General features: G+C 36.2%; 1 protein-coding gene across 1 annotated transcript in view; it reads left to right on the forward strand.

Moving 5' to 3' along the window:
• Positions 1-20,126, forward strand: part of SMARCAD1 (SNF2 related chromatin remodeling ATPase with DExD box 1) — a 59,092-nt gene extending 38,966 nt beyond the window's left edge. The window contains exons 10-24 of the mRNA XM_072405569.1: positions 1,617-1,819; positions 3,662-3,752; positions 4,637-4,736; positions 4,920-4,979; positions 5,071-5,146; positions 5,895-6,030; positions 6,302-6,439; positions 7,462-7,557; positions 7,670-7,787; positions 8,123-8,244; positions 13,571-13,759; positions 15,692-15,810; positions 16,414-16,596; positions 18,296-18,405; positions 19,577-20,126. Of these exons, the coding sequence (XP_072261670.1) occupies positions 1,617-1,819; positions 3,662-3,752; positions 4,637-4,736; positions 4,920-4,979; positions 5,071-5,146; positions 5,895-6,030; positions 6,302-6,439; positions 7,462-7,557; positions 7,670-7,787; positions 8,123-8,244; positions 13,571-13,759; positions 15,692-15,810; positions 16,414-16,596; positions 18,296-18,405; positions 19,577-19,638 (1,803 nt within the window). The 3' untranslated portion in view covers positions 19,639-20,126. The remainder of the gene's footprint in view (positions 1-1,616; positions 1,820-3,661; positions 3,753-4,636; positions 4,737-4,919; positions 4,980-5,070; positions 5,147-5,894; positions 6,031-6,301; positions 6,440-7,461; positions 7,558-7,669; positions 7,788-8,122; positions 8,245-13,570; positions 13,760-15,691; positions 15,811-16,413; positions 16,597-18,295; positions 18,406-19,576) is intronic.
• The last annotated feature ends 262 nt before the right edge of the window (positions 20,127-20,388 follow it).

Here is a 20,388-nt window from a genome sequence, read left to right on the forward strand (position 1 = left end):
CAATATTCAATTTATGTGCTAATAATGCCTGTTCTCAGGTTTTCCTAATAATATAATATAATATGTCATGTTGATTGGTGAAGATGATATGGTAAGTAACTAAAAACAAGGCAGGCTGCATCTGAAACAAAACTTTTACATTTGTTAGACTTGCCTCACCTGATTTATTATACTGTTACTAATAAAAACATCCATACAAGATTCTCCATGCACTTATTGCAGAAAGACACATTAGTGTAAATATTCCCAATCTTTTTTTTTTTTTTTTTTGAGACACAAACACACACACTATTAAACTTTGTGTGTATATGTGTAAACTGAGAAGGAGTTGTTTTTATCTGAATTATTTTGGAGCAGGATTTATTTATACTTTTGTCCTGGTGTTAGGTTAAATATGTAAGGAATAAATCAGAAAATTACAGCTTGAAGCAAATAACATCAAACATTTTCGTCATCTGAGTAGCTTATCTGTTCTCTAAATCCTTTAAGTATCCTGTCAATCCAGCCAGGTTTATCAACGTAGCAAGTGTAAGTGATGCCTGTGATCTCCCCCAAAGCATTAATTCAAGTTCAGAAGGAAATAAGGCGATGGCTCTCACATCAGCAAACTTTCCTTTTTTTTTTTTTGTTGGGGTCATACAATGCTAAAATCTAAGATTATATCCAAATAATGTCAGTGATATCTATATGTGTATCTTAGAACATGTTCAATGATCCTTTATCCTTGATTGTATTGCATGTATGACAGTATTAAATATGCTGACAATTTGATCTGTCTTCAATACACCTTTCAAGGGGGGTGTGGTAATCCCACAGCGACATGTATTCTCCTATTTACTAATACAATGCATTGCAGCCAAAATATGTACCCTTTGGAGTTCTCCAGAGGTTTCTGGGGGTTCCTTGAGTAATAAACAATTTGTAGCTCTCAGGTCTGACACCACTATAACACCAATGAGCTTTTTTGCTATCTGTAAGGGTGACATTTAGAGATCAGCATAAAAACTGTATGAAGCAACCAAAGCTGATTTTAAGAAATGAAGTTACTTCATTTTGTTTGAAGAGGGTTATGATTTCCCAAGACTGGATTGATAATTCGAAAGGCCTGTGATCACTAGTGCATTTTGGAAATGTGTAATAATGCACATACATTGGTGCACTGGTTTGCAATTTATTCTTAATACATTATTGCTTTTCTTTCTCAAAACCATAGCAGTCATGTTTTTTTCTTTTTTCATAGTCAAGGAACAGGCCAAAGTTTTGCTCCCCCAGAAGGTTTTAGCTATAATGTGCAAGTATGCACATGTTTTCTGCATGTATATAGCCAACCTAGCTGCCAAAAGCGACTTCTACAGCACTGTGCTGTTTAGGCACCACTTGGTCTGACACTTCCTTCTTTACTTGGTCTTTTTCTGGGTCCAGTCTTAGGCCAACGTCATTGGCTGGCTCAGGTTTACTTTACAGATTTGGGATAGTATTAGTACCACCATTTCTTTTTTTTTTTTTTTTTTTCCTTTTTTTTTTTTTTGCTAAAAAGTAAACTGTTAAAAAATGAATTAATCCACATTAGCAGTAGGTTAATTTATTTCAGTATTACCCCTTTTTTTCCTTTGCAGCTTAACAAAATAAACAAAGTCAATACTCTATCGTTGGATCTGGTTTGGAACTGTAAAATACTTATCAAAGAAAGAGAAGTGGTTTTAAAACTTATGAACAAATGTGAGGAAATTTCCAAAAAATTAATGAAGCAGGTGACACACATCACCGAAGATGGAGAAAATGGGTGGAATGTGAAACAACCATCTATTCTGTCTAAGAGGTATGTTGGGACTTGCCATTTTTCCCCAGTAACATTCCTATGGTTGTGTATCTAGGTTCTGACTAAAGCTGGCCATGGGTCAATTTTTTTGTTTTATCAAGTAGTTTAACCTCCTGAGCGGTTCATTTCTGTCCAGATTTATATGCCTGAAAGCGGTACATTGTTTTTCATGGAAATTTATTTTACAGTAAAATATAAAAGTATGACTAATAAAGTTTGAAACACAAAATCATGTCAAAATAATAAATTATATAAATAATATAATAAATTAAATAAATAAAACATTTTAAAAAATAAATATACTCATACTATTATACTGTGAAATAACCTGTCATGAAAAACAATGTACTGCTTTTACACATATAAACCCACTGTATGGCGTTCAATACAGGTATTTTGTATTGAATGCAATACAAATAGATTTGAATTTCCCGGTCCGCCCGGAACAGAACGTCCGTACACACCAACGTCACCGCCAACTCCCCAGTGACTCATCGGAGGCAGAGGACGCCGGCCAGAGGAAGAAAGAAGACGAGGATCGCGAAGGAGGACGCCGGCGGATTAGGTGAGCGCCTTATTAACTATCTTTTCCCATAGGTTTACCTACCCGGAGTGTGACCCCGAGTCGGGGTTACTGCTTCCAGCATCTTTTTTTCTATCTAAATCAACCATAAATCGATTCTGAATATTCAAATTCAGAATTCATATCTAGTAAAAAAAAAAAAACTAAAAATACCTTATCCTAGTATTTCCATATATCTTACTTACATACAGAATTTGAGACCTCTTGATTAGTTACATAGTAATTCAGGTGAAAAAAAAGTCCATCAAGTTCAACCCCTAGGGAAATAAACAAATAAACAGATCCCAGATGTAAAACCCTATGAACATAGATGATCCAGAGGAAGAAAAATAAAAACCCTGGTACAATTTGCTCCAACAAAGGAAAAAATGTCCTTTCTGATCCTGTGAAGCAATCGGATGTTCCCTGGATCAACAGTCTCTGTTGGCTTTACTTTATTGTTTTATTACCCAGTTATATTCTGTTCTTCTAAAAAAGCATACAGATTTTCCTTAAAGCAATCTATAGTGGTTGCTTAAACTACTTCCTGAGGGAGCTGATTCCACATTTTCACAGACCTTACAGTGAAGAATCCCTTCCTTATCCGGAGCTTAAACTTTTTTTTTTTTCCTTTAGACGCACAGATTACCCTCTGGTTCTTTGTAATGATCTTGAAGTGAATAATTGGGAGGAGAGTTCTCTATATGGACCATTTTTATGTTTATAACTTCTACTCCACTGTCTACCTGTTTTCTTGTGCTTCATAAGAAACCTGATCAAATTTGAGAGTTTTTTTTTTTTTTGTTTTTTATTTCTCTTAAGAGATCCAGAAACAGTGTTTGCATGCTCTTACTACAGAAATAGATAGCTCGATAAAGTCTGATTCAAGTTGATGACTTGCTAATATAGTTTATTTTGTATTGGAAGTAAGAAAACCCCCATAAAATGGTAACCAGGAAAATTCTTTGGTCATGCTTTCTGAGTTGTGTTAGCCTATATATTCTAAACATTATCCTTTTGGTTGCAAATATCTTTAGTTTGCAGCACTTGGTTGTAAATGCTGAGGAAAATTCACGTATCTAAAACGTTCATGGTCATATTTAATCAATACAAATCCATGTACCCCCTAAATGTACCTTAGCTTTTCCTTTTTAGCCTGTTATTGTTAGCAAGTACATTTTGTCACTTTCATTTTTTTTCCCTCTAGATTAATCTTCTTTTAAACACCCTCTGTTTCCTGCCATTACAAGTGTTTGTTGACAGTGCTTTTATTTTTAAAGTCTAGAGCTCAAGCCTTACCAGAAGATTGGTTTGAATTGGCTAGCTTTGCTGCACAAGCATAATGTCAATGGAATTTTGGCAGATGAGATGGTGAGTTGTTCTGCTCTGTACTTACATCTGTTTTATTATTAAACTTCCTGTATTACCATTATTTAACATATAGACACTTGTAAAGGGTAAATATCATCCAGGAAAATGAAAACGTGTCTTGCCCAAGCAGTCACCCTCCCTTCCCCTCTCTCGTCCTGCTACACAAAAATAAAATATAGATATTTGTTGGTTTCAAATGTTTTCATCCCCCATTTAATGTTAATCTAGTGGAATATGTTTTTACTGCTCCCTTTGTGATGATTTGTATTACTTATTCTCTATATGTAACCTTTGGGCCTTCCACAAAACTGGCATTGTTTTAAGACCATGTAACACTTTACAGGTAGACTTAGTCTAGGTACACACGTGCAATAATTGTCATAAGAAAACAAATTACTAACGACAGATCAACGTTTGTTCACAATTATTTTGAAGGTTCGTATAGTGCACAATTCTGAACATACTGTAATGATACGATCATTCAACTATAATCCACCAATAATGTACACACACTAGATACGATCGTTTGAACGATGCAGGAAATGACATGTACCGGAGAAAGGGTACCGCAGAAACATCCACAACCACTGAACGACAGTACATACAATAGATAGTGAACGATCGATGCCCAAACGGATCCACCAGAATCGTCATTTGTTTTCAGCGACATTCATTGTTCATCGGCGTCGTTGGCCTGCTGTGGTGCACTTTTTGTTAATGATTATCAAACGATCGAACATTAATCGTTCGTTTCCAACGACAATTATTGTTCCCACTTTTGCTACATGTTTTATAAATATATCTATTGAAGTACTGATGGAAGTAAGCAAAATGTTTGAAAAGTTATTTCCTCCCACATTTCCTTTGTTTTTTTTTCTTCACAGGGATTGGGCAAAACTGTTCAAGCTATATCCTTCCTTGCGCATCTTTACTTGTTGGGTGATACTGGTCCACACCTTGTGGTTGTACCAGCATCAACTTTAGGTTTGTACTTACACTCATAATATTAATTTAGTTTTTTTTTGGAGCCTATTTGCAAGGCAACAAGAACTATAGCAGATATAGTAAATGTTAATACAACATGACTGCATGTTCTCAGTATGTTATTCTGATCAAATAATCAGTTTGTTGTGGTTTAGATTCTTAAATATTGATTTAATCTCACAGATAACTGGATAAGAGAATTCAATCAGTGGTGTCCAGACATGAATATCTTACTATACTATGGTAAGAAAACAGTGTTATATTTTTTTCCATTAAACAGGTTTATGTCATTCAAGCTCCATCAGACATCTACAACAGACTTTTCTTTTTCCAGGTTCTCAGGAAGAAAGAAAGCACTTACGCTATGACATACTTAATAAAGTGATAGAATTTAATGTAATTGTCACAACGTGAGTATTATAGGTTAAATACAACTGTTTGGTATAATATTTCTGTACAGATGAAGCCTTTACCTCCTTTCCTTCTGTAGTGTTTGTGTATTAAAAAGAACCTAACATGATATAAATGGAGGAGTTTAATTTGTATTTTTTTGAAGCATAGATACCAGGTTTGTCATTTTATCCTTCATTTAGTGTTTTGGCAGCCTTTTTTTTGTCTCAACAGTGAGCAATCAGTATTTTATGTGGTTAATTGCTACAAGGTGCAAAAAGGGTGGCCCTGATTATGCTCCCTAAAAAAAAAACATAACTTATTCCTATGTCCTAACTAGAACACTACTTTTTGTATATGAAATTCAAAGACAACTCATATCTAACTCATTTCATAGTTTTGCAACTAAAATTATTTCTTGGAATCCAAAGAGATAATGCAAATATATATGTTATAGTCAAACCTTGCACATCTCAAGAAACTTGAGAAGGTAATGCTTTAAAGTGCTGAAAATGAATCCGTTTAAGTTGAAACATTAGTATTAAATTCTGTAAATGTGGACTCTGATGACATCTTGTGGGATCTCTAGGAATTGCATATCCAAAAAAAAAAAATGTATTACATTACACTCTCATCAGAAGGATTAGGTTTTAGCTAAATACCAGTAATTTTCTTTCTTTTTATTGTAAAAACAAATGTTTATGACTTCCTTGCATGATCCCCTTTGAGATCTTTTATATTGCTTATCATTTTTCATACACATGGCAGATACAACTGTGCAATTAGCAGCTCCGAGGATCGCAGTTTGTTCCGGCGGTTGAAGCTAAATTTTGCAGTGTTTGATGAAGGACACATGCTGAAGAACATGAGTGCCATTCGCTATCAGCACCTTATGACTTTAAATGTAAGTGTCCTTCAGACATAATGTGCAGAGATTTGTTTTATTGCTTACCACTAAATCACATAATTATACATTCCAGAACATTTTTTTTTTATTTATAAAATTATCCAGTTTTCTTTTGCCCAAGACCTGCTACTTGCTTTTTTGTAGTACTCTGCTTTTTGACAGAGAGGTGCAAGTGAAGATATACCCTTTTTGATGTGCTTTTGCTTGCCCTGCTTAATTTTATGTCCGTGGAATGAAACAAATCCTTTTTTTAATTTTGTACTTACAGGCCAAGCACCGTCTCCTACTAACTGGAACTCCAGTTCAGAATAACCTGCTGGAGCTGATGTCCCTCTTGAATTTCGTCATGCCACATATGTTTAGCAGCAGCACTAGTGAAATCAAAAGAATGTTCTCGTCTAAAGCGGTAATTGTCAAAATACCCACTTTGATGCTGGAAGGCTAGCTTTGGAATCTTACAAATATGATCTTAGTATTTTTGTTACAAAGCATTCATGTGAAAATACTGGAAGCTCCATGTGGGAAACTGTACTTTATTCAATTTCATTTGAATCACCTGCTACAGAAACATCCACGATTGTATATGAATAAAGCCTACATATACCTGTAGTAAATGCAGTCTGTAATACCAAGTCAGTGGACTGTAACATTTTATTAAATTGTTTCCTAGTTCTAAATGAAAATAAAACATACTTGGTACATCACTCATTGCCTTTACATATTTTTCTCTACAGCATTTGTAAAGTATAAAATCTTACCCGATCAACTAACAGAAATCCAATTTTCCTGCACTGAATTCCCAACAGATGTCAGTCGTACCTGCTAGACTACAGAACTCCCTGCACCTATCTTTCCCACTCCACACCTCCTAGAATCTTCCATTGCATGCAGGAATTTTAAAAGCCTAGTATTAATGTTGCGGGGCTAGTATTAAAAGCTGTTTCTTACTACAAGGATAAAGTAAAGGAGCTAGACAGGGAGGTTTAAGGGTAAATTTGTTTATCCTTACCCTTACACTAACACTTCAAAACCCCATTCTGGGCTGCTGTTATGTTTACCTATTAAGTAGGATTCCCCTGCACTGCATGAGTTAGGTAAATGCTCAGTTGGCTAAGGTGTAACGGTATAAGTATAAATACTTCACAAAATGAAGCTCCCTATCTCTCTGGCACTCCAGGATGTGGACTTAGAAAGTCATAGAAATAATTTTAAGTGTAGTTCTGCTTCTGGGGCTTCAGTGTTTAGAAGGCTGTTTTTGTTTTGTCAACAGACTGTGATGACCACCTGATCACACATGTCAAATCAAACTCCTGTATGTGTGTAGTGCTGAGCCGTGTTCTCTTAATTATCAGGGCTAATAAAAGGTATTCTAGGTGTTTTCTAATATAGTAGTGTCCTCGTTAATATTCATTTTTTTTTTTTTTTAAGAAATCTACTGATGAACAAAGCACTTTTGAAAAAGAAAGAATAGCTCATGCTAAACGAATCATGAAACCATTCATTCTCAGAAGAGTTAAAAGTGAGGTATGGTTTGTTATCAATATATATATCACATGCAGACATACTGTAGGCGGAATGTGTCATCGTAGTATTCTGCTTATTAATGGTATTTTTAACATACTACTTTGTCTTCCAGGTCCTCAAACAACTACCTCCTAAAAAAGATCATATTAAATTTTGCTCAATGTCTAAGAAGCAGCAGCAGTTGTATGAGGATCTCATGAATAAACTAAAGCGATCAATTGAGGGCACAGGTAATGTATGTAGCGGGTACTTTTCATAGCTTAGTGTGAGGAAGTAATTGTTTTCCTAGTTTATCCCAGGAGACCGTCCCTGTAAAATGACCCCCCTCCTGGACTCGACAGGACCAAAAAGCAGATATTAAAAATATATAAAGGACTTCCCTGCCACACTTAGTATGTGTCTGTGAAAAAAAAGTACACCTGTCAAATTTTATATTGAACAGTCCCTCAAGCCTCTGTCTTTCATTTATTTGTTTTGCATATTTGAATTTCTGGTGCCGATTTGCTGTAGTGATTTTCCAGAAAATACTGCACTACTTGATTGGTCTCCATTCTCTTTACTGCAGAAAAAAATACGGAACTATGCAATGTAATGATGCACTTAAGGAAAATGGCCAATCATCCTTTACTACACAGACAGTACTATACTGCAGACAAGTTGAGAAGTATGTCCAAACTGATGCTAAAGGTATGCAAACTCTATCTGAATGAAACATTAAACTTGTATATTACAGTTGTAATGTATAAAGTTACCCTTTAAACAGGTTTATTTCTTCCTATGTCAAGCCTTGAACTGAAGTTGAGTTCCCCATAAAATCATTCTCATTTCAATTCTTCAATTTTTTTTAGAGATGAAAAGTGATAGTCTACTTCCTATAATGTGGGAATTAGTGTCAAATGATAATGATGCCACAGAGACAACTCCACACATCAACTTCGCTTTAGGGCTCCTGCCATTTTTTATTTGGAAAGATGGCAAAATGAAACAACCAATTACCCCTCGTAGGTTGGAATCTGCAAAAGAGTACAGTGCATAAACAGAATATATAACCTCCTAGCTAGCATTAAAAAAATTCTTTTCTTTTGCAGCAACAAGACAGCCGTTGTAACCTACAGCCAGCTGCTGCTCAGCACAGAGTTTGCTAAATAGCTCTCGGGAAAATGTGGGACCCAGAATTGGGAAACCGCCCTACCCTGCTTTTGTGGATTCCCAGTAAAACCAGCCCAAGAACAGAAGTTAATATTAACCAGCAGAAAAATCTGCAGGTTTCTTGCAGGAAAATCATTCCTAGTTTTACCCGAGATGTGTTATCCCAGGTAACCTGGCCCCAAATTTAGTCCATCCAGTACAGGGGTGCCCACACTTTTTTTGCTTGCAAGCTACTTTTAAAATGACCAAGTCAAAATGATTTACCAACAACGGTATTTGGACTTAACAACTCATGTGCGGTGTGTAGTTTATTTTAAAAAAGCAGGGCTCTGCGATCTACTCGTGTTCCCTTTGTGATCTACTGGTAGATCGCAATCCACGTGTTGGGCACCCCTGATCTAGTACTTTACTGAATAAAGCGTGTAACCTTTATGTCACCAAGTTACAATAGGATGACTGTGTCATCATGAAAAAAAGCATATTTGTTCAAGAAGCTTTATATTCTGTGGCCACGGTAGGCATTATCCTGTGCAAACATTGAAACTTAAAGACCCTCCATGAGATGGCCATTAATACCATTGGTGAATCCTCCACCATGTTTGCAATAACTGTTATACTGTCAAATCCTCGTCAGACATTCTGATTTGTAAAGGAGTTTTATTGAGATGGCTTCCGGAGGTGCAGATTTATTTCAGTAGTAATTTTGTGAGTCTGTATCCTGTTGCATTTAGTAAGTGGAATAATTAATATCATTTTACCCGTCCGCAATTTTATTATTACCTGTGGTTTTGCTACCACTGGTCATACTCTATTGACAGTATTCATTTAGGGTATAAAACAGCAATAATTTTCCATGTGCCTTTGTTAATTAGTATAAATCATATGGATATTCTGTGCAATCTCAACAAGGCTAGCATAATGTTATTGGAATAAGGTATTGTATGGATGTATAGACTGGGAATGCAAAAACAGCTTGAACTGATGTCAAAAGCTACCTGCGGGTATCCCATCAAATCCTGTCTATAGTTATTTCATTTTACTGTCACATGTTTCACATGAGCACACATCTGGTGTGCTTGTTCTCCCTCAGTGGTACAATTTTATCCCAGGGAGTGTTTTTGATGATATTTATATATGCCTGCTGTCCATGGACTTCACTTAGTACCCAATTAGAAACCAAAGGCATGAATAAAACACATTACATAGAAGTACTACCTAAAGCCCACTGGATGGCAGCAAAGCATGTGTTGATAGATTGGGTCTTCTGCAGGAAAATAAAATGTTTGATAGCCATGGTTTGACCTTATCCTATATCAGGCAAACTTTTTACACTACTAGGCTATTTTAGGAGGTCAAGAAGGCACACTAGGCCAGAAGAAACAAGGATTCCAAGGAAAGGTTTTTTTTCCCAACAGTGACTGCAAGCGAGCAACCTCAGTCTTCTGCTCATACGCGGTGTAGTCTCTGTATGTGTGCTTGGCATCGAAATGCCCTTTGAGATTTGACCACTTTAAAGTGCTGTTGGTCTCGTTGCACACTAAACACAGGGCTTTGTTGCTGCGTTGGACGAAGAATAATTTGTCAGTCCATTCTGTGTTGAGGACACGACGTTTGAAGTCAACCTTTCGGATACTGGTAGCTGCGCGTTGCTTCTGCTTTTTAGGCATGGTAATTGGGGTTACTGTGCGGGAACGCGATAATATCTTGTGAACTTGTGATAATGAGACAATTCAATTAGGCCGGATCCAACAATAAATAACTATGGAGGCATTAGGCCAGACTGGAATACTGGCTAGGCCGTATCCGGCCTAAAGGCCGGAGTTTGCGTACCTCTGTCCTAAATGGATGCCTCTGAATTATTAATATTAATATTATACAGGATTTAAATAGCGCCAACATATCACGCAAAGCTGTACATTAAATATGGGTTTGCAAATGACAGACAAATACACACAGTGACACAGAAAGGGGGAGAGGACCATGCCCTGAAGAGCTTACAATCTAGGATATAATTCAAAATGTATCAAAGGAAATACCTAAAATTCACAGAATACTTCAGTGCAAAGTTAAAATTTTCACAACAGAATCCTATATCATGGTATGCACCAGTCTACTCCTCATGGGGATGACAATTCTTCTGTATTCTTCAATGTAGTTTAGAGATGCACCTCCTACAAATGAAATACAATCTATTTTTCTGTCAAGTCAAAAAGCAAAAAAGTGTTTATTTCTTTACTTTGCTTTACTTTACATGTATTTAAGTATTTATATATTAGTGCCTTTTAACCATTAGAGGATCACAGCTCTACTCCCTCTTTCTGGAAGTAATTCAAAATATAATTTAAAAAAATGACTCAAAAAATGAAGTGTTCAGCCAAAGGTTGAGGTTTACCTTTCAAATTTATGAACTTTATATTGTGCCTTTGCACATTGTTTGGGTGAGCACAGAAAAGTTTTTGTTTTTGTGTTTGTAAGTTTCTTCTATGATTGATCCGGGTTTGTACTGACTTACAGGACATCCTAGGAGCAATAATAACGGAATACCATACTTTTTATGATAATCAGAGACTGTCGGGCAGTGAATAATTCAGCTCCCAGGTTAAACAGCAGGCTTGATATTTGTTTGCACCTTATTCACCCCAAGCCACATCCCCTAATTTAGTCTAAATTATTCTCCCAGTAATTGTGTGCCATTCCAGTCTCATTTTAACCTGAAAACCACTGGAAGCAAATGCTTCCAATTGCATCACTTTTTTGTTTATCATTTAATGGGTGATTGAGTCCTGGCATATATGACTGAGCAAAGTAAAAAGCAATTGTGTGGTAGTGAAGCAAAGTACTTATTATATTGTGTGGTCATTAATAGAGTGTTAAGCTACGTACACACGTCAGATTTTTATCGGCCAATTATCGGGCGAAAATCTGCCGTGTGTACAGTCGGTGTCGTCCATCGTCCGGACGACCGACCTGGCGGATCCACGGACGATGGACGACAGCCGATCCTAATGAAAGGGAAGGGGAGAGCGCGCAGCAGGGTGCCGCTCCGTCGCTCTCCCCCTCCCCTCTCCATAGAGCATGAACGGTGCTGTATGTACAGCACCGTTCATGCATCGTGCACTCCCTTGTCGTTGGAAAGGATCGTGAAAGATCCTTTCCAACGACAAAAATTGCAAGTGTGTACGCAGCTGTAGTCTTATGTATTGATTGCTATCTGGTTTCTTCTTTCTACAGACTTTGGTCCTTTGGTTTCCATTTGAACTTTGCCCAGTTGCTGAGTTTTGTAATTCTGCTGTACCTGCAGCAATGAGTTTTAATGCCCTTCAGTTCAGTTCTATGACACTAGAAGGGAGTGAAAAAATCATAATTAGAAAAAATAGTGAAACCAGTATATTGTGATTGGGACACTTTCAAGGCTTTAAAATAAATTATAGCAGTGAATGTAAAAACAGAATACACACATGGGTGCTATAAGCAATCTACAAACTACAAGGAGATGTCTTTTGTAGCTGGATTCTGTTTGGTACCAAGTTTTTGCAAATTGATACTGGACAGTATAATTCACATATGTGACACATAGATTCATTTTTCCCTAAGTCTAATATTATTCTAGAACCATTCAGTGTGGCAGTGTATAACATTGCAACAATGCCCACAAGGAGTGGAGTGGGCCATCTCATTTTCTGATGAAAAGTAAAATCAAACTAAGGGGCCCAAAGCGTTCCAAGAAAATATCCCCACACCATTATACCTTCACCAGCCTTAAGTGTTGAAAATAGGATCCATCCTTCACGCCAACTTCAAGTTCACGCCAGTCTCTGACTGGACAATCTAAATGTAGAAAATGAGACTCAAGAAAAGGCAACATTTTTCCATTTTTCTTTGTGAGCCTGTACAAATTGTAGATTTAGCTGCCTATTCTTAAGTGGCAGGAATGGCACTTGGTGTGGTCTCCTGCTGCTATAATTTACTACAAAGGTAACCGTATTGTGCATTCAAATATTCTCTTCTGCATGTTTTGTGCGTAATGAGTGGTTATTTGGCATACCATTGCCTTTATATCGGCTTGAACCAGTTTGGCCATTCTCCTCTGACCTCCGGCATCCACACAGTTTTCCCCTGGAGAACCGCTGCTTACTAAATATTTAAATTTTTTCAGACCATCCTCTGTAAAACCTGCAGATGACCAATTTGTGAAATATACAGAGCAGATTAATTGGCAACAACCATGCTGTGTTCAAAGTGAATTAAATCACCTTTGTTTGAACTTCAGCTGCTCGTTCTGATAATGTGTACATGCCTGAATGTATTGAGTTGCTGCCATGTGATTGGCTGATATTTGTTTTAAGCAGTTAAACCGCAGAACCTAATTGGCCAGTAAATGTGAATATATCTCTGCATGCTCTAGTACTTCAGCTATTTGCCAACAATTTGTCCCTTGTGGGGTTCATTTACATAATGGTTTTAGAAAATATATACTAGGCTTTGCTGTATCAGTAGTTTTTGCTTACATGTGGAATATCTTACATATTGGATTATCTTGTCACCGTATTTTCTTTTATTGGCCTGGTAGACATGTAAGTAAATTGCATGATCGGATTAGTCATTTTAAACATGTATGAATTTGCTTCTTCATAAACACAATATTCTGCTTGGTTAAAGTTTACAGTGGTTAAGTTTTCACTTTAAGAAAAGGGTATATTAAAATGGAGATGCAACGGGTCTACAAATGTTTCCTTTCATCACATTATGCAATGTCATTGTTCTAGAACTGTTTATTATTTCAATATGTTGATTATGCATTTAATTTAAAGTAATAGGTGTAATTACCTATGCATTTTTTATTATCCTTAATTTTTCTTTCAAGGAACCTACACATTGTGAAGCCAATCCTGATCTTATCTTTGAAGATATGGAAGTGATGACAGATTTTGAACTGCACAGACTTTGCGGTGAATTCTCAAGCCTATCCTCATATAAACTTGAAAAGCAGCTGCTAATAGATTCTGGGAAATTTGAGATACTGGAACAACTGCTTTCTGATCTTAAGAAAAAGGTATTTTTGGTGTACAAATCTAAAAGTGTTTTATAGATACATATTGCTTTGTGCTTATGTAAGCCTGTAAAAATTACTGCAAATATATATGCCACATTCCTATATACATCACATATTTATTTCTCTACACAAAATGTGGGACTTTTAAGGCAATACTTTACATACAAGAAAAAAATGACTTATAATAACTATAGTTTACTAGGCTTGTATAGAAAAAAACAATACTCTAAAATTTGTAACACATTATTATTAATATTATTAATAAACAGGATTTATATAGCGCCGACGTATTACGCAGGGCTGTACGTTAAATGACAGACAGATACAGACAGTGACACAGGAGGAGAGGACCCTGCCCTGAAGAGCCTACAATCTAGGAGGTGGGGGAAGTAACACACAATAGGAGTAGTAGTAGAAGTAACACACAACGGTTTCAAAAGACAGAAGAAGATGAGTAGGCAAGTTTGAAAAAATGGGTTTTGAGTGCTCTTTTAAAAAAGCAGAAAGTAGGAGCAAGCCGAATAAGACGAGTAAGACCATTTCAGAGAATGGGGGAGCTCTAGAAAAGTCCTGTAGCAGTGCGTGTGATGAGGTTATAAGTTAGGAAGTCAGTTGTAGATCATTGGAGAAGCGGAGAGAGCAGCTATTTGTTTTTTTACCAGGTCAGAAATGTAAGTGGGACAAGAACTGTGGAGGGATTTGAAGGCAAAGCACTAGAGCTTGAATTTGATTCTAAAGTGAAATGGAAGCCGTTGTATTGAACTGCAAAGAGATGCAACAGAACAGGAGCGTTGGGAAGGATGGCTGCAGCGTTCATAATAAATTCGAGAGTAGAGTCGGGTTAGTGGAATACCAGAGAGGAGGAGGTTACAGTAGTCCTGACAAGAGTCTGTACAAGGAGTTTGGTGGTCTCTGGGGACAGGTAGGGGCGGATTTTGGAGATGTTGCGTAGGTGAAAGTGACAGGACCTGGAAATGTTCTGAATATGGGGGGTAAATGAGAGGGAAGAGTCAAAGGTGACACCAAGACAATGTGCCTGAGGGGAGGGCCGTTATTATCAGTGTTATTAACAGTTGGAAATATGTCAGGGGGAGATTTGGAATTTGAAGGGGGGATGATGATGGGTTCTGTTTTATCCAGGTTGAGTTTCAGGAATTGGTCAGACATCCATGATGATATGGTTGACAGGCAGCATGAGACCTTATCCATAACTAAAGTAAACGGACAGGCAGCATGAAACCTTATCCAGGACCGAGGGAGACAGGTCAGGAGTGGACAGATAGATTTGAGTGTCATCTGCATACAGATGGTACTGTAAACCAAAGGAGGATGAGACTATCGAGAGAGGAGGTGTACAGAGAAAAGAGTACCGGTCCAAGGACTCACCCTTGGGTAACACCAACATGGAGGAGAGGAGGAATTTAATAAAACGCCACTCAAAACCAAATTCAACACATTTAAGGGATCTCGTCCACTTCAGGAGGAAAGTTTCTATAATTAAAAAAACTTTATTCCTTCACATACATACATACATACAAAACTTATTCCTACATACATAATACAATACAAAAAAAGAAGCGCAGGGGGAAAGCATCACTGAAATCAAAATGGTTGTCCTGTGGTTCCACTACCATAAAATAAACAAACTTTTAAACATACCTATAGATGTATGTATATTCTATATGCTATGCTATATGTTTACAGAAATAAATATAGACTACCTGCTGAACAAACTATTCTCAGCAGCATCACTAACTAAATGCCACTTTCTATGCTACCATTGTGTATATATATAACAATTGATTATTTTACTTTTCCAAGAGGCTATTTCCTTTAAATCAAGAAAGAAAAACTTGTTTTTGAGCATTTTTGTTTATAGTAAACCGCACCAAGTAAACCATATAATTTTTCTTTTCTCATTTTTTTTCTCAGGGTGACAGAGTTGTGCTTTTTAGCCAGTTTACTATGATGTTAGATATATTAGAAGTGTTTCTGCAGCACCATCAGCATCGTTATCTTCGACTAGATGGCAAAACTCAGATATCGGACAGGTTGGTATACCAGTGCAACCTTTTGGGTTTTGAGAGATCATCACAGCACCTGTTAACACTAACTGCTTGCTAAGGTCTGCTATGAGTATTTACAGATAATATATACCTGTCCTTGTATTAATCCACTGAAAAAATGGTATTGTAAAGTTTGCTGAAAAATTTACTCTGGGAATTATTCCACCTCTTTAGGAATGGAAAACGTTACGCACAATTTAGGAACTGTCATTATTGATGGCAAAATACTTTCAATAAATACGTTTCCGCCAGATGTGTGGTAGGTGCATTGGCTGCCTGCCTCGTTGGATCTGCCCATCTCTGTTCTGCCTCCTAGTAAACATAATACCATTGGAACGAAATGTGCATGATTGCTTGCAAAATAAGTAGACTGAATTGTATTTATTCCACAGGGGATACTTAACTAGTATACTAGGGAAAGATTTGTAGTCATAAGAGTTACAAAGGGTATGACCATTTTTAGTATGGTTCATTTGGGAGAAAATATTGTTTCCAGTATACTTTGGATGGATAGACAATTTGCATTTCATTGTGTGTATGTGCTTTCATTATTCTTAAATACTTTTTTTCCCTTTTTTTTCCCTGTAGGATACATCTTATAGATGAATTTAATAGTGACATGGACATATTTATATTCCTTCTATCTACTAAAGCAGGTGGACTTGGAATAAATCTGACCTCAGCCAATGTTGTAATCCTTCATGATATAGACTGTAATCCTTACAATGACAAGCAAGCTGAAGATCGCTGCCATAGAGTGGGCCAAACCAAGTAAAGTTTCGGTTTTGTGATAACAAGTGTAAAACTTTTTTTCTTAGATTTGTTCAGAGTGACTTAGGATCAGTATCTCTAGTAAGCTTCATTGTACTGCCCGTCGTCCTGGAGAAGATTTCCAATTTCCTAGAAACATGACAGGGAGAAAAATGTTACTGTAGGACGATTGACAATTGTCTCATTAACAATCATTTCTAGAACAAATGAAGAGTATTTTTTTTCTCAGATGGGCACCATTAACTCACTGGAGCTGAAATGATGTGCATTAATTCTCTGCTTAACTTGTGAGGGGTTTGACCCCATTGCTACAAGGCCTAAATTTCATTTAGATATGTCAGTGTAAATTTTTTTTTCTTTAGTTGTTGACATTGTTTTTTATTCAGTTCATCGCCTCCTTGACTGCAGCAGTTAGTACACCCATTTTATTCTAGATTCAAAGTAATTGTATGGCTGAAGAACAATTCTGCATTCATGGTTTAAGTGATATGTTTACACAAGTCTGTTCCAATATAATCATAGTCAGCATATCAAAAGTTAACTCTTCATGCAAGCTTTTAATCCTGGCAATAAGTGTAAAGTATACCTTATACTTTTCTTTTCAATAATTCCTATTAGCATTTTGAACAGTATAACAACAGTACAGTGTGTAAACATTGTATACCTTATGCTTAAAGCTGCCACGTCCAGTAAGAAATTTGGCAATATTTTAACCGTTATGAAGGAAAGACAGCAGAATGAAATCATAGTAGCTATTGTGGTTTGAGTAATCTTGTGCTTTTGTAATATGACTTAATGTAATACTTTTGTAATATGATTTCTTAAGATGACTGATATCCTCAGCTTTTGTCATGTCAATGATTTTATTTCACTTAATAATACTAATTATCAGTGTGCATGTGCATAAAACAAAAAAGAAAAAGGACCTGCATTTTGCATAACAGTAGTTTGCTTTATGAATGCCAATTAGCTATTTATTTTTACAGTCTGCGTATTTTCTCTGGTTTACATCACAGATGGGTGCATTTGAGTTCACTTGTTCGTGCTATATTTGTAACATTAATTATGAAGACACACATCTCTTTGTAGGAAAATTTGCATATAGCTACAAGGCTCTATTATTATATGACCACATAAAACTTAGGTCCATAATGCTAATGTGCTGCAGGCTACAAAATTGGTCTAAATTATAACTTTTGTTTATTTACTAAAGAGTTTGGCTGTTTACTTAGCTGAGTGGTTTATCTTTCTGCAAAGTATAGTTTATTTGGCTTAATGAATAAGCTAAATGTTTCAACTTAACCAATTCTGTTTGCTAAGTGAACCCAGTTATGAAGCACCTTTAGTTTAACAACTCCATCGTCTTTTCTTAAATTAAAGGCATTCCTGCATTCTCTTGGCAATTCACAGAATGAACATGCTTGTTTTTGTTTAATTCACATAGAACAGTATTTTTATGAGCACATCCTTTATCTTTTCTAGCAGGGAAATATTTTAATAAATTACATTCTTGTATATTTTTACAAAGTTGTATGTTTAATGGTAAAACAATCATTTAAAATACGTGTTTTGTACCCTTGGTATATGCAGTAAAAGGACTACTATCTTTGCATGTTCCTTATACTGATATACTTTGATTGTCAAATTATTTGGTAGAATAATAATAATGTAAAATAAACTTTATTCTTTTCCTCTTAAGGGAAGTGAATGTTATCAAGTTAATTGGCAAAGGGACCATTGAGGAGTCCATGTTAAAAATCAGCCAACAGAAGTTAAGACTGGAACAAGATATGACGACCATGGATACAGGTATGTCTCATGGATACAAAATGAAAAAGAGTGTGTGTGTGTGTTTGTGTGTGTGTGTGTGTGTGTGTGTGTGTGTGGTGCCTTTGTAAGAGAATGAATGTTAATTGGTACACTGCACACTTTTGTGTTTAGTGAAGCTGAACGGATTGTCTGTGACCTATAACTAGTGTGGTGGGAAAGTCTTCACCTACATGTAGTGTCCACTAAATTTATTATCTGTGTATTGTAATGTCTGTTGGTTTACCAACTGTGTGGAATGAGCTCCAAAATGGCCCAAAACAAAAGTTACTCCACTTTTGTTTTTTTTGTTTTTTTTTATAAGAGATTTTACAGACTATCAAATACAACAAAACATAATAGGTGAAAATATAAACAAAGAATAGAAAGCAAGGCTTTATAAACAGAAACATCAGTTTAATGCTATGATATAAATGTCTTTAAATTAGGATGCTTTCAGTCTCCCAAAATAAAGCTTAGGTTACAGATGGACACTCCAAATTTGGTGAAACAATAGGATTGTAAAGCCATGAATTAACCAATCAACAGGTAGAACCTCCACAATTACATCTAGCCCTTTCATGGTGATTAACAGTGCAATATGCTGCATTTAGTGTACAATTTTTAGCATTTCATCCATAAAGCTTTGCAACAAAAGACATTAAATAAAGGGAAGGTCATCTTGTTTGATGCAAATGAAGAGTATTCTCATTTAAATGAACGCGTTGTTAACCTGCCTAGGGCCTTGTTTGGTCCTAACCCAGCAGTGTACAGGACAGCATTGTCACACTGTCTGTTGGACTGAACACATTAATCCCCATATGGGTTTGGGGGACGACACAGCTGCACCCTGCTGCGCTCTCCCCCCTTCACTTTCTTTACGATCTTTCGTGGATCCAGGATGGATCCATGACCGATGAGTGCTGTACACACACCAGATTCTTGTCCGATATCAGCCCTGATGGCGATTATCAAATGAGCATCATCTGACGTGCGTATGTAGCCTACGACCGGTTCACTCTGAGTTTGTCTCATGTTTTAAATTGTCAAACACTAAAGAGTATAATGGGTTCAGTACTATCACTGGGGTTCCAAGTCATGAGACAACAGTCAGATTGGTTTGTTTGCTACTAAACATTCATGGTGTTAATTCTTATCTTTTCTTTCTCTTCAGGGGATGAGGGATCCATTCCTCTAGATATGGCATCTTTACTAAAAACATCTCTAGGCCTTTAATGAAAAGCAGCTTTTTGTCTTGTATTTCTAATTGCATTTTCAAGGCAGTAATTTTTTATACTGACTTTACGGATTGTGAACTGCTGTATTTTTTTTTTTGTATGTATTTCTTAAAAGAAACTGAAATGAATTTATAACAATTTGGGGTATCTAAGCTGTTTGATGTACTTCATTTTCACAGCAGCTAATCCAAATTTTAGAAAAATCATTCTGAATATATTAACTCATATTTGTACCGGCAAACTCATCGGTTCTGTAGACGGTCAGTATTTTTGTATGTTTTTTTTTTACTTTAAAACTATCTCTGTTATCTATTGTATGTGTAAATGCAATGTACTTTTGTTAACGTGATTCGATTGTTACATTTCATTTAGTGTTATATGTATTACATTGGCCGATTCCAGTGTTTTTTTGTTTTTGTTTTTTTTATTCCCCCATTTTTTTTTTGGTTCATTGAAAAATAAATAAAACATTTGCAAAATTAATAATGTGAATTATGTGTTTCTAAAGTGGCCTGTTAGAAGCAATTCCTCAAGCTCATTCTAAATTACTGTTCTGTTCTCTGAATCTCTAAAATTTTTAAAGGATATTACCATTTCTGCCATTATATTAACAAATCTGTTAGTGTAAAGGGCAATAAGGTGTGTGATTATTCTGAACAAAAATCTGTAATTCTGATTGGACAACGCTGGTCAGTCTTGTTTCCTTGCGTGCCACTTTGTGGGAAAACACTGAGCTGTGAAGGCTAGT

Source organism: Pyxicephalus adspersus, chromosome 3 (assembly GCF_032062135.1).
Source record: "Pyxicephalus adspersus chromosome 3, UCB_Pads_2.0, whole genome shotgun sequence".
NCBI classification, from domain to species: domain Eukaryota; kingdom Metazoa; phylum Chordata; class Amphibia; order Anura; family Pyxicephalidae; genus Pyxicephalus; species Pyxicephalus adspersus.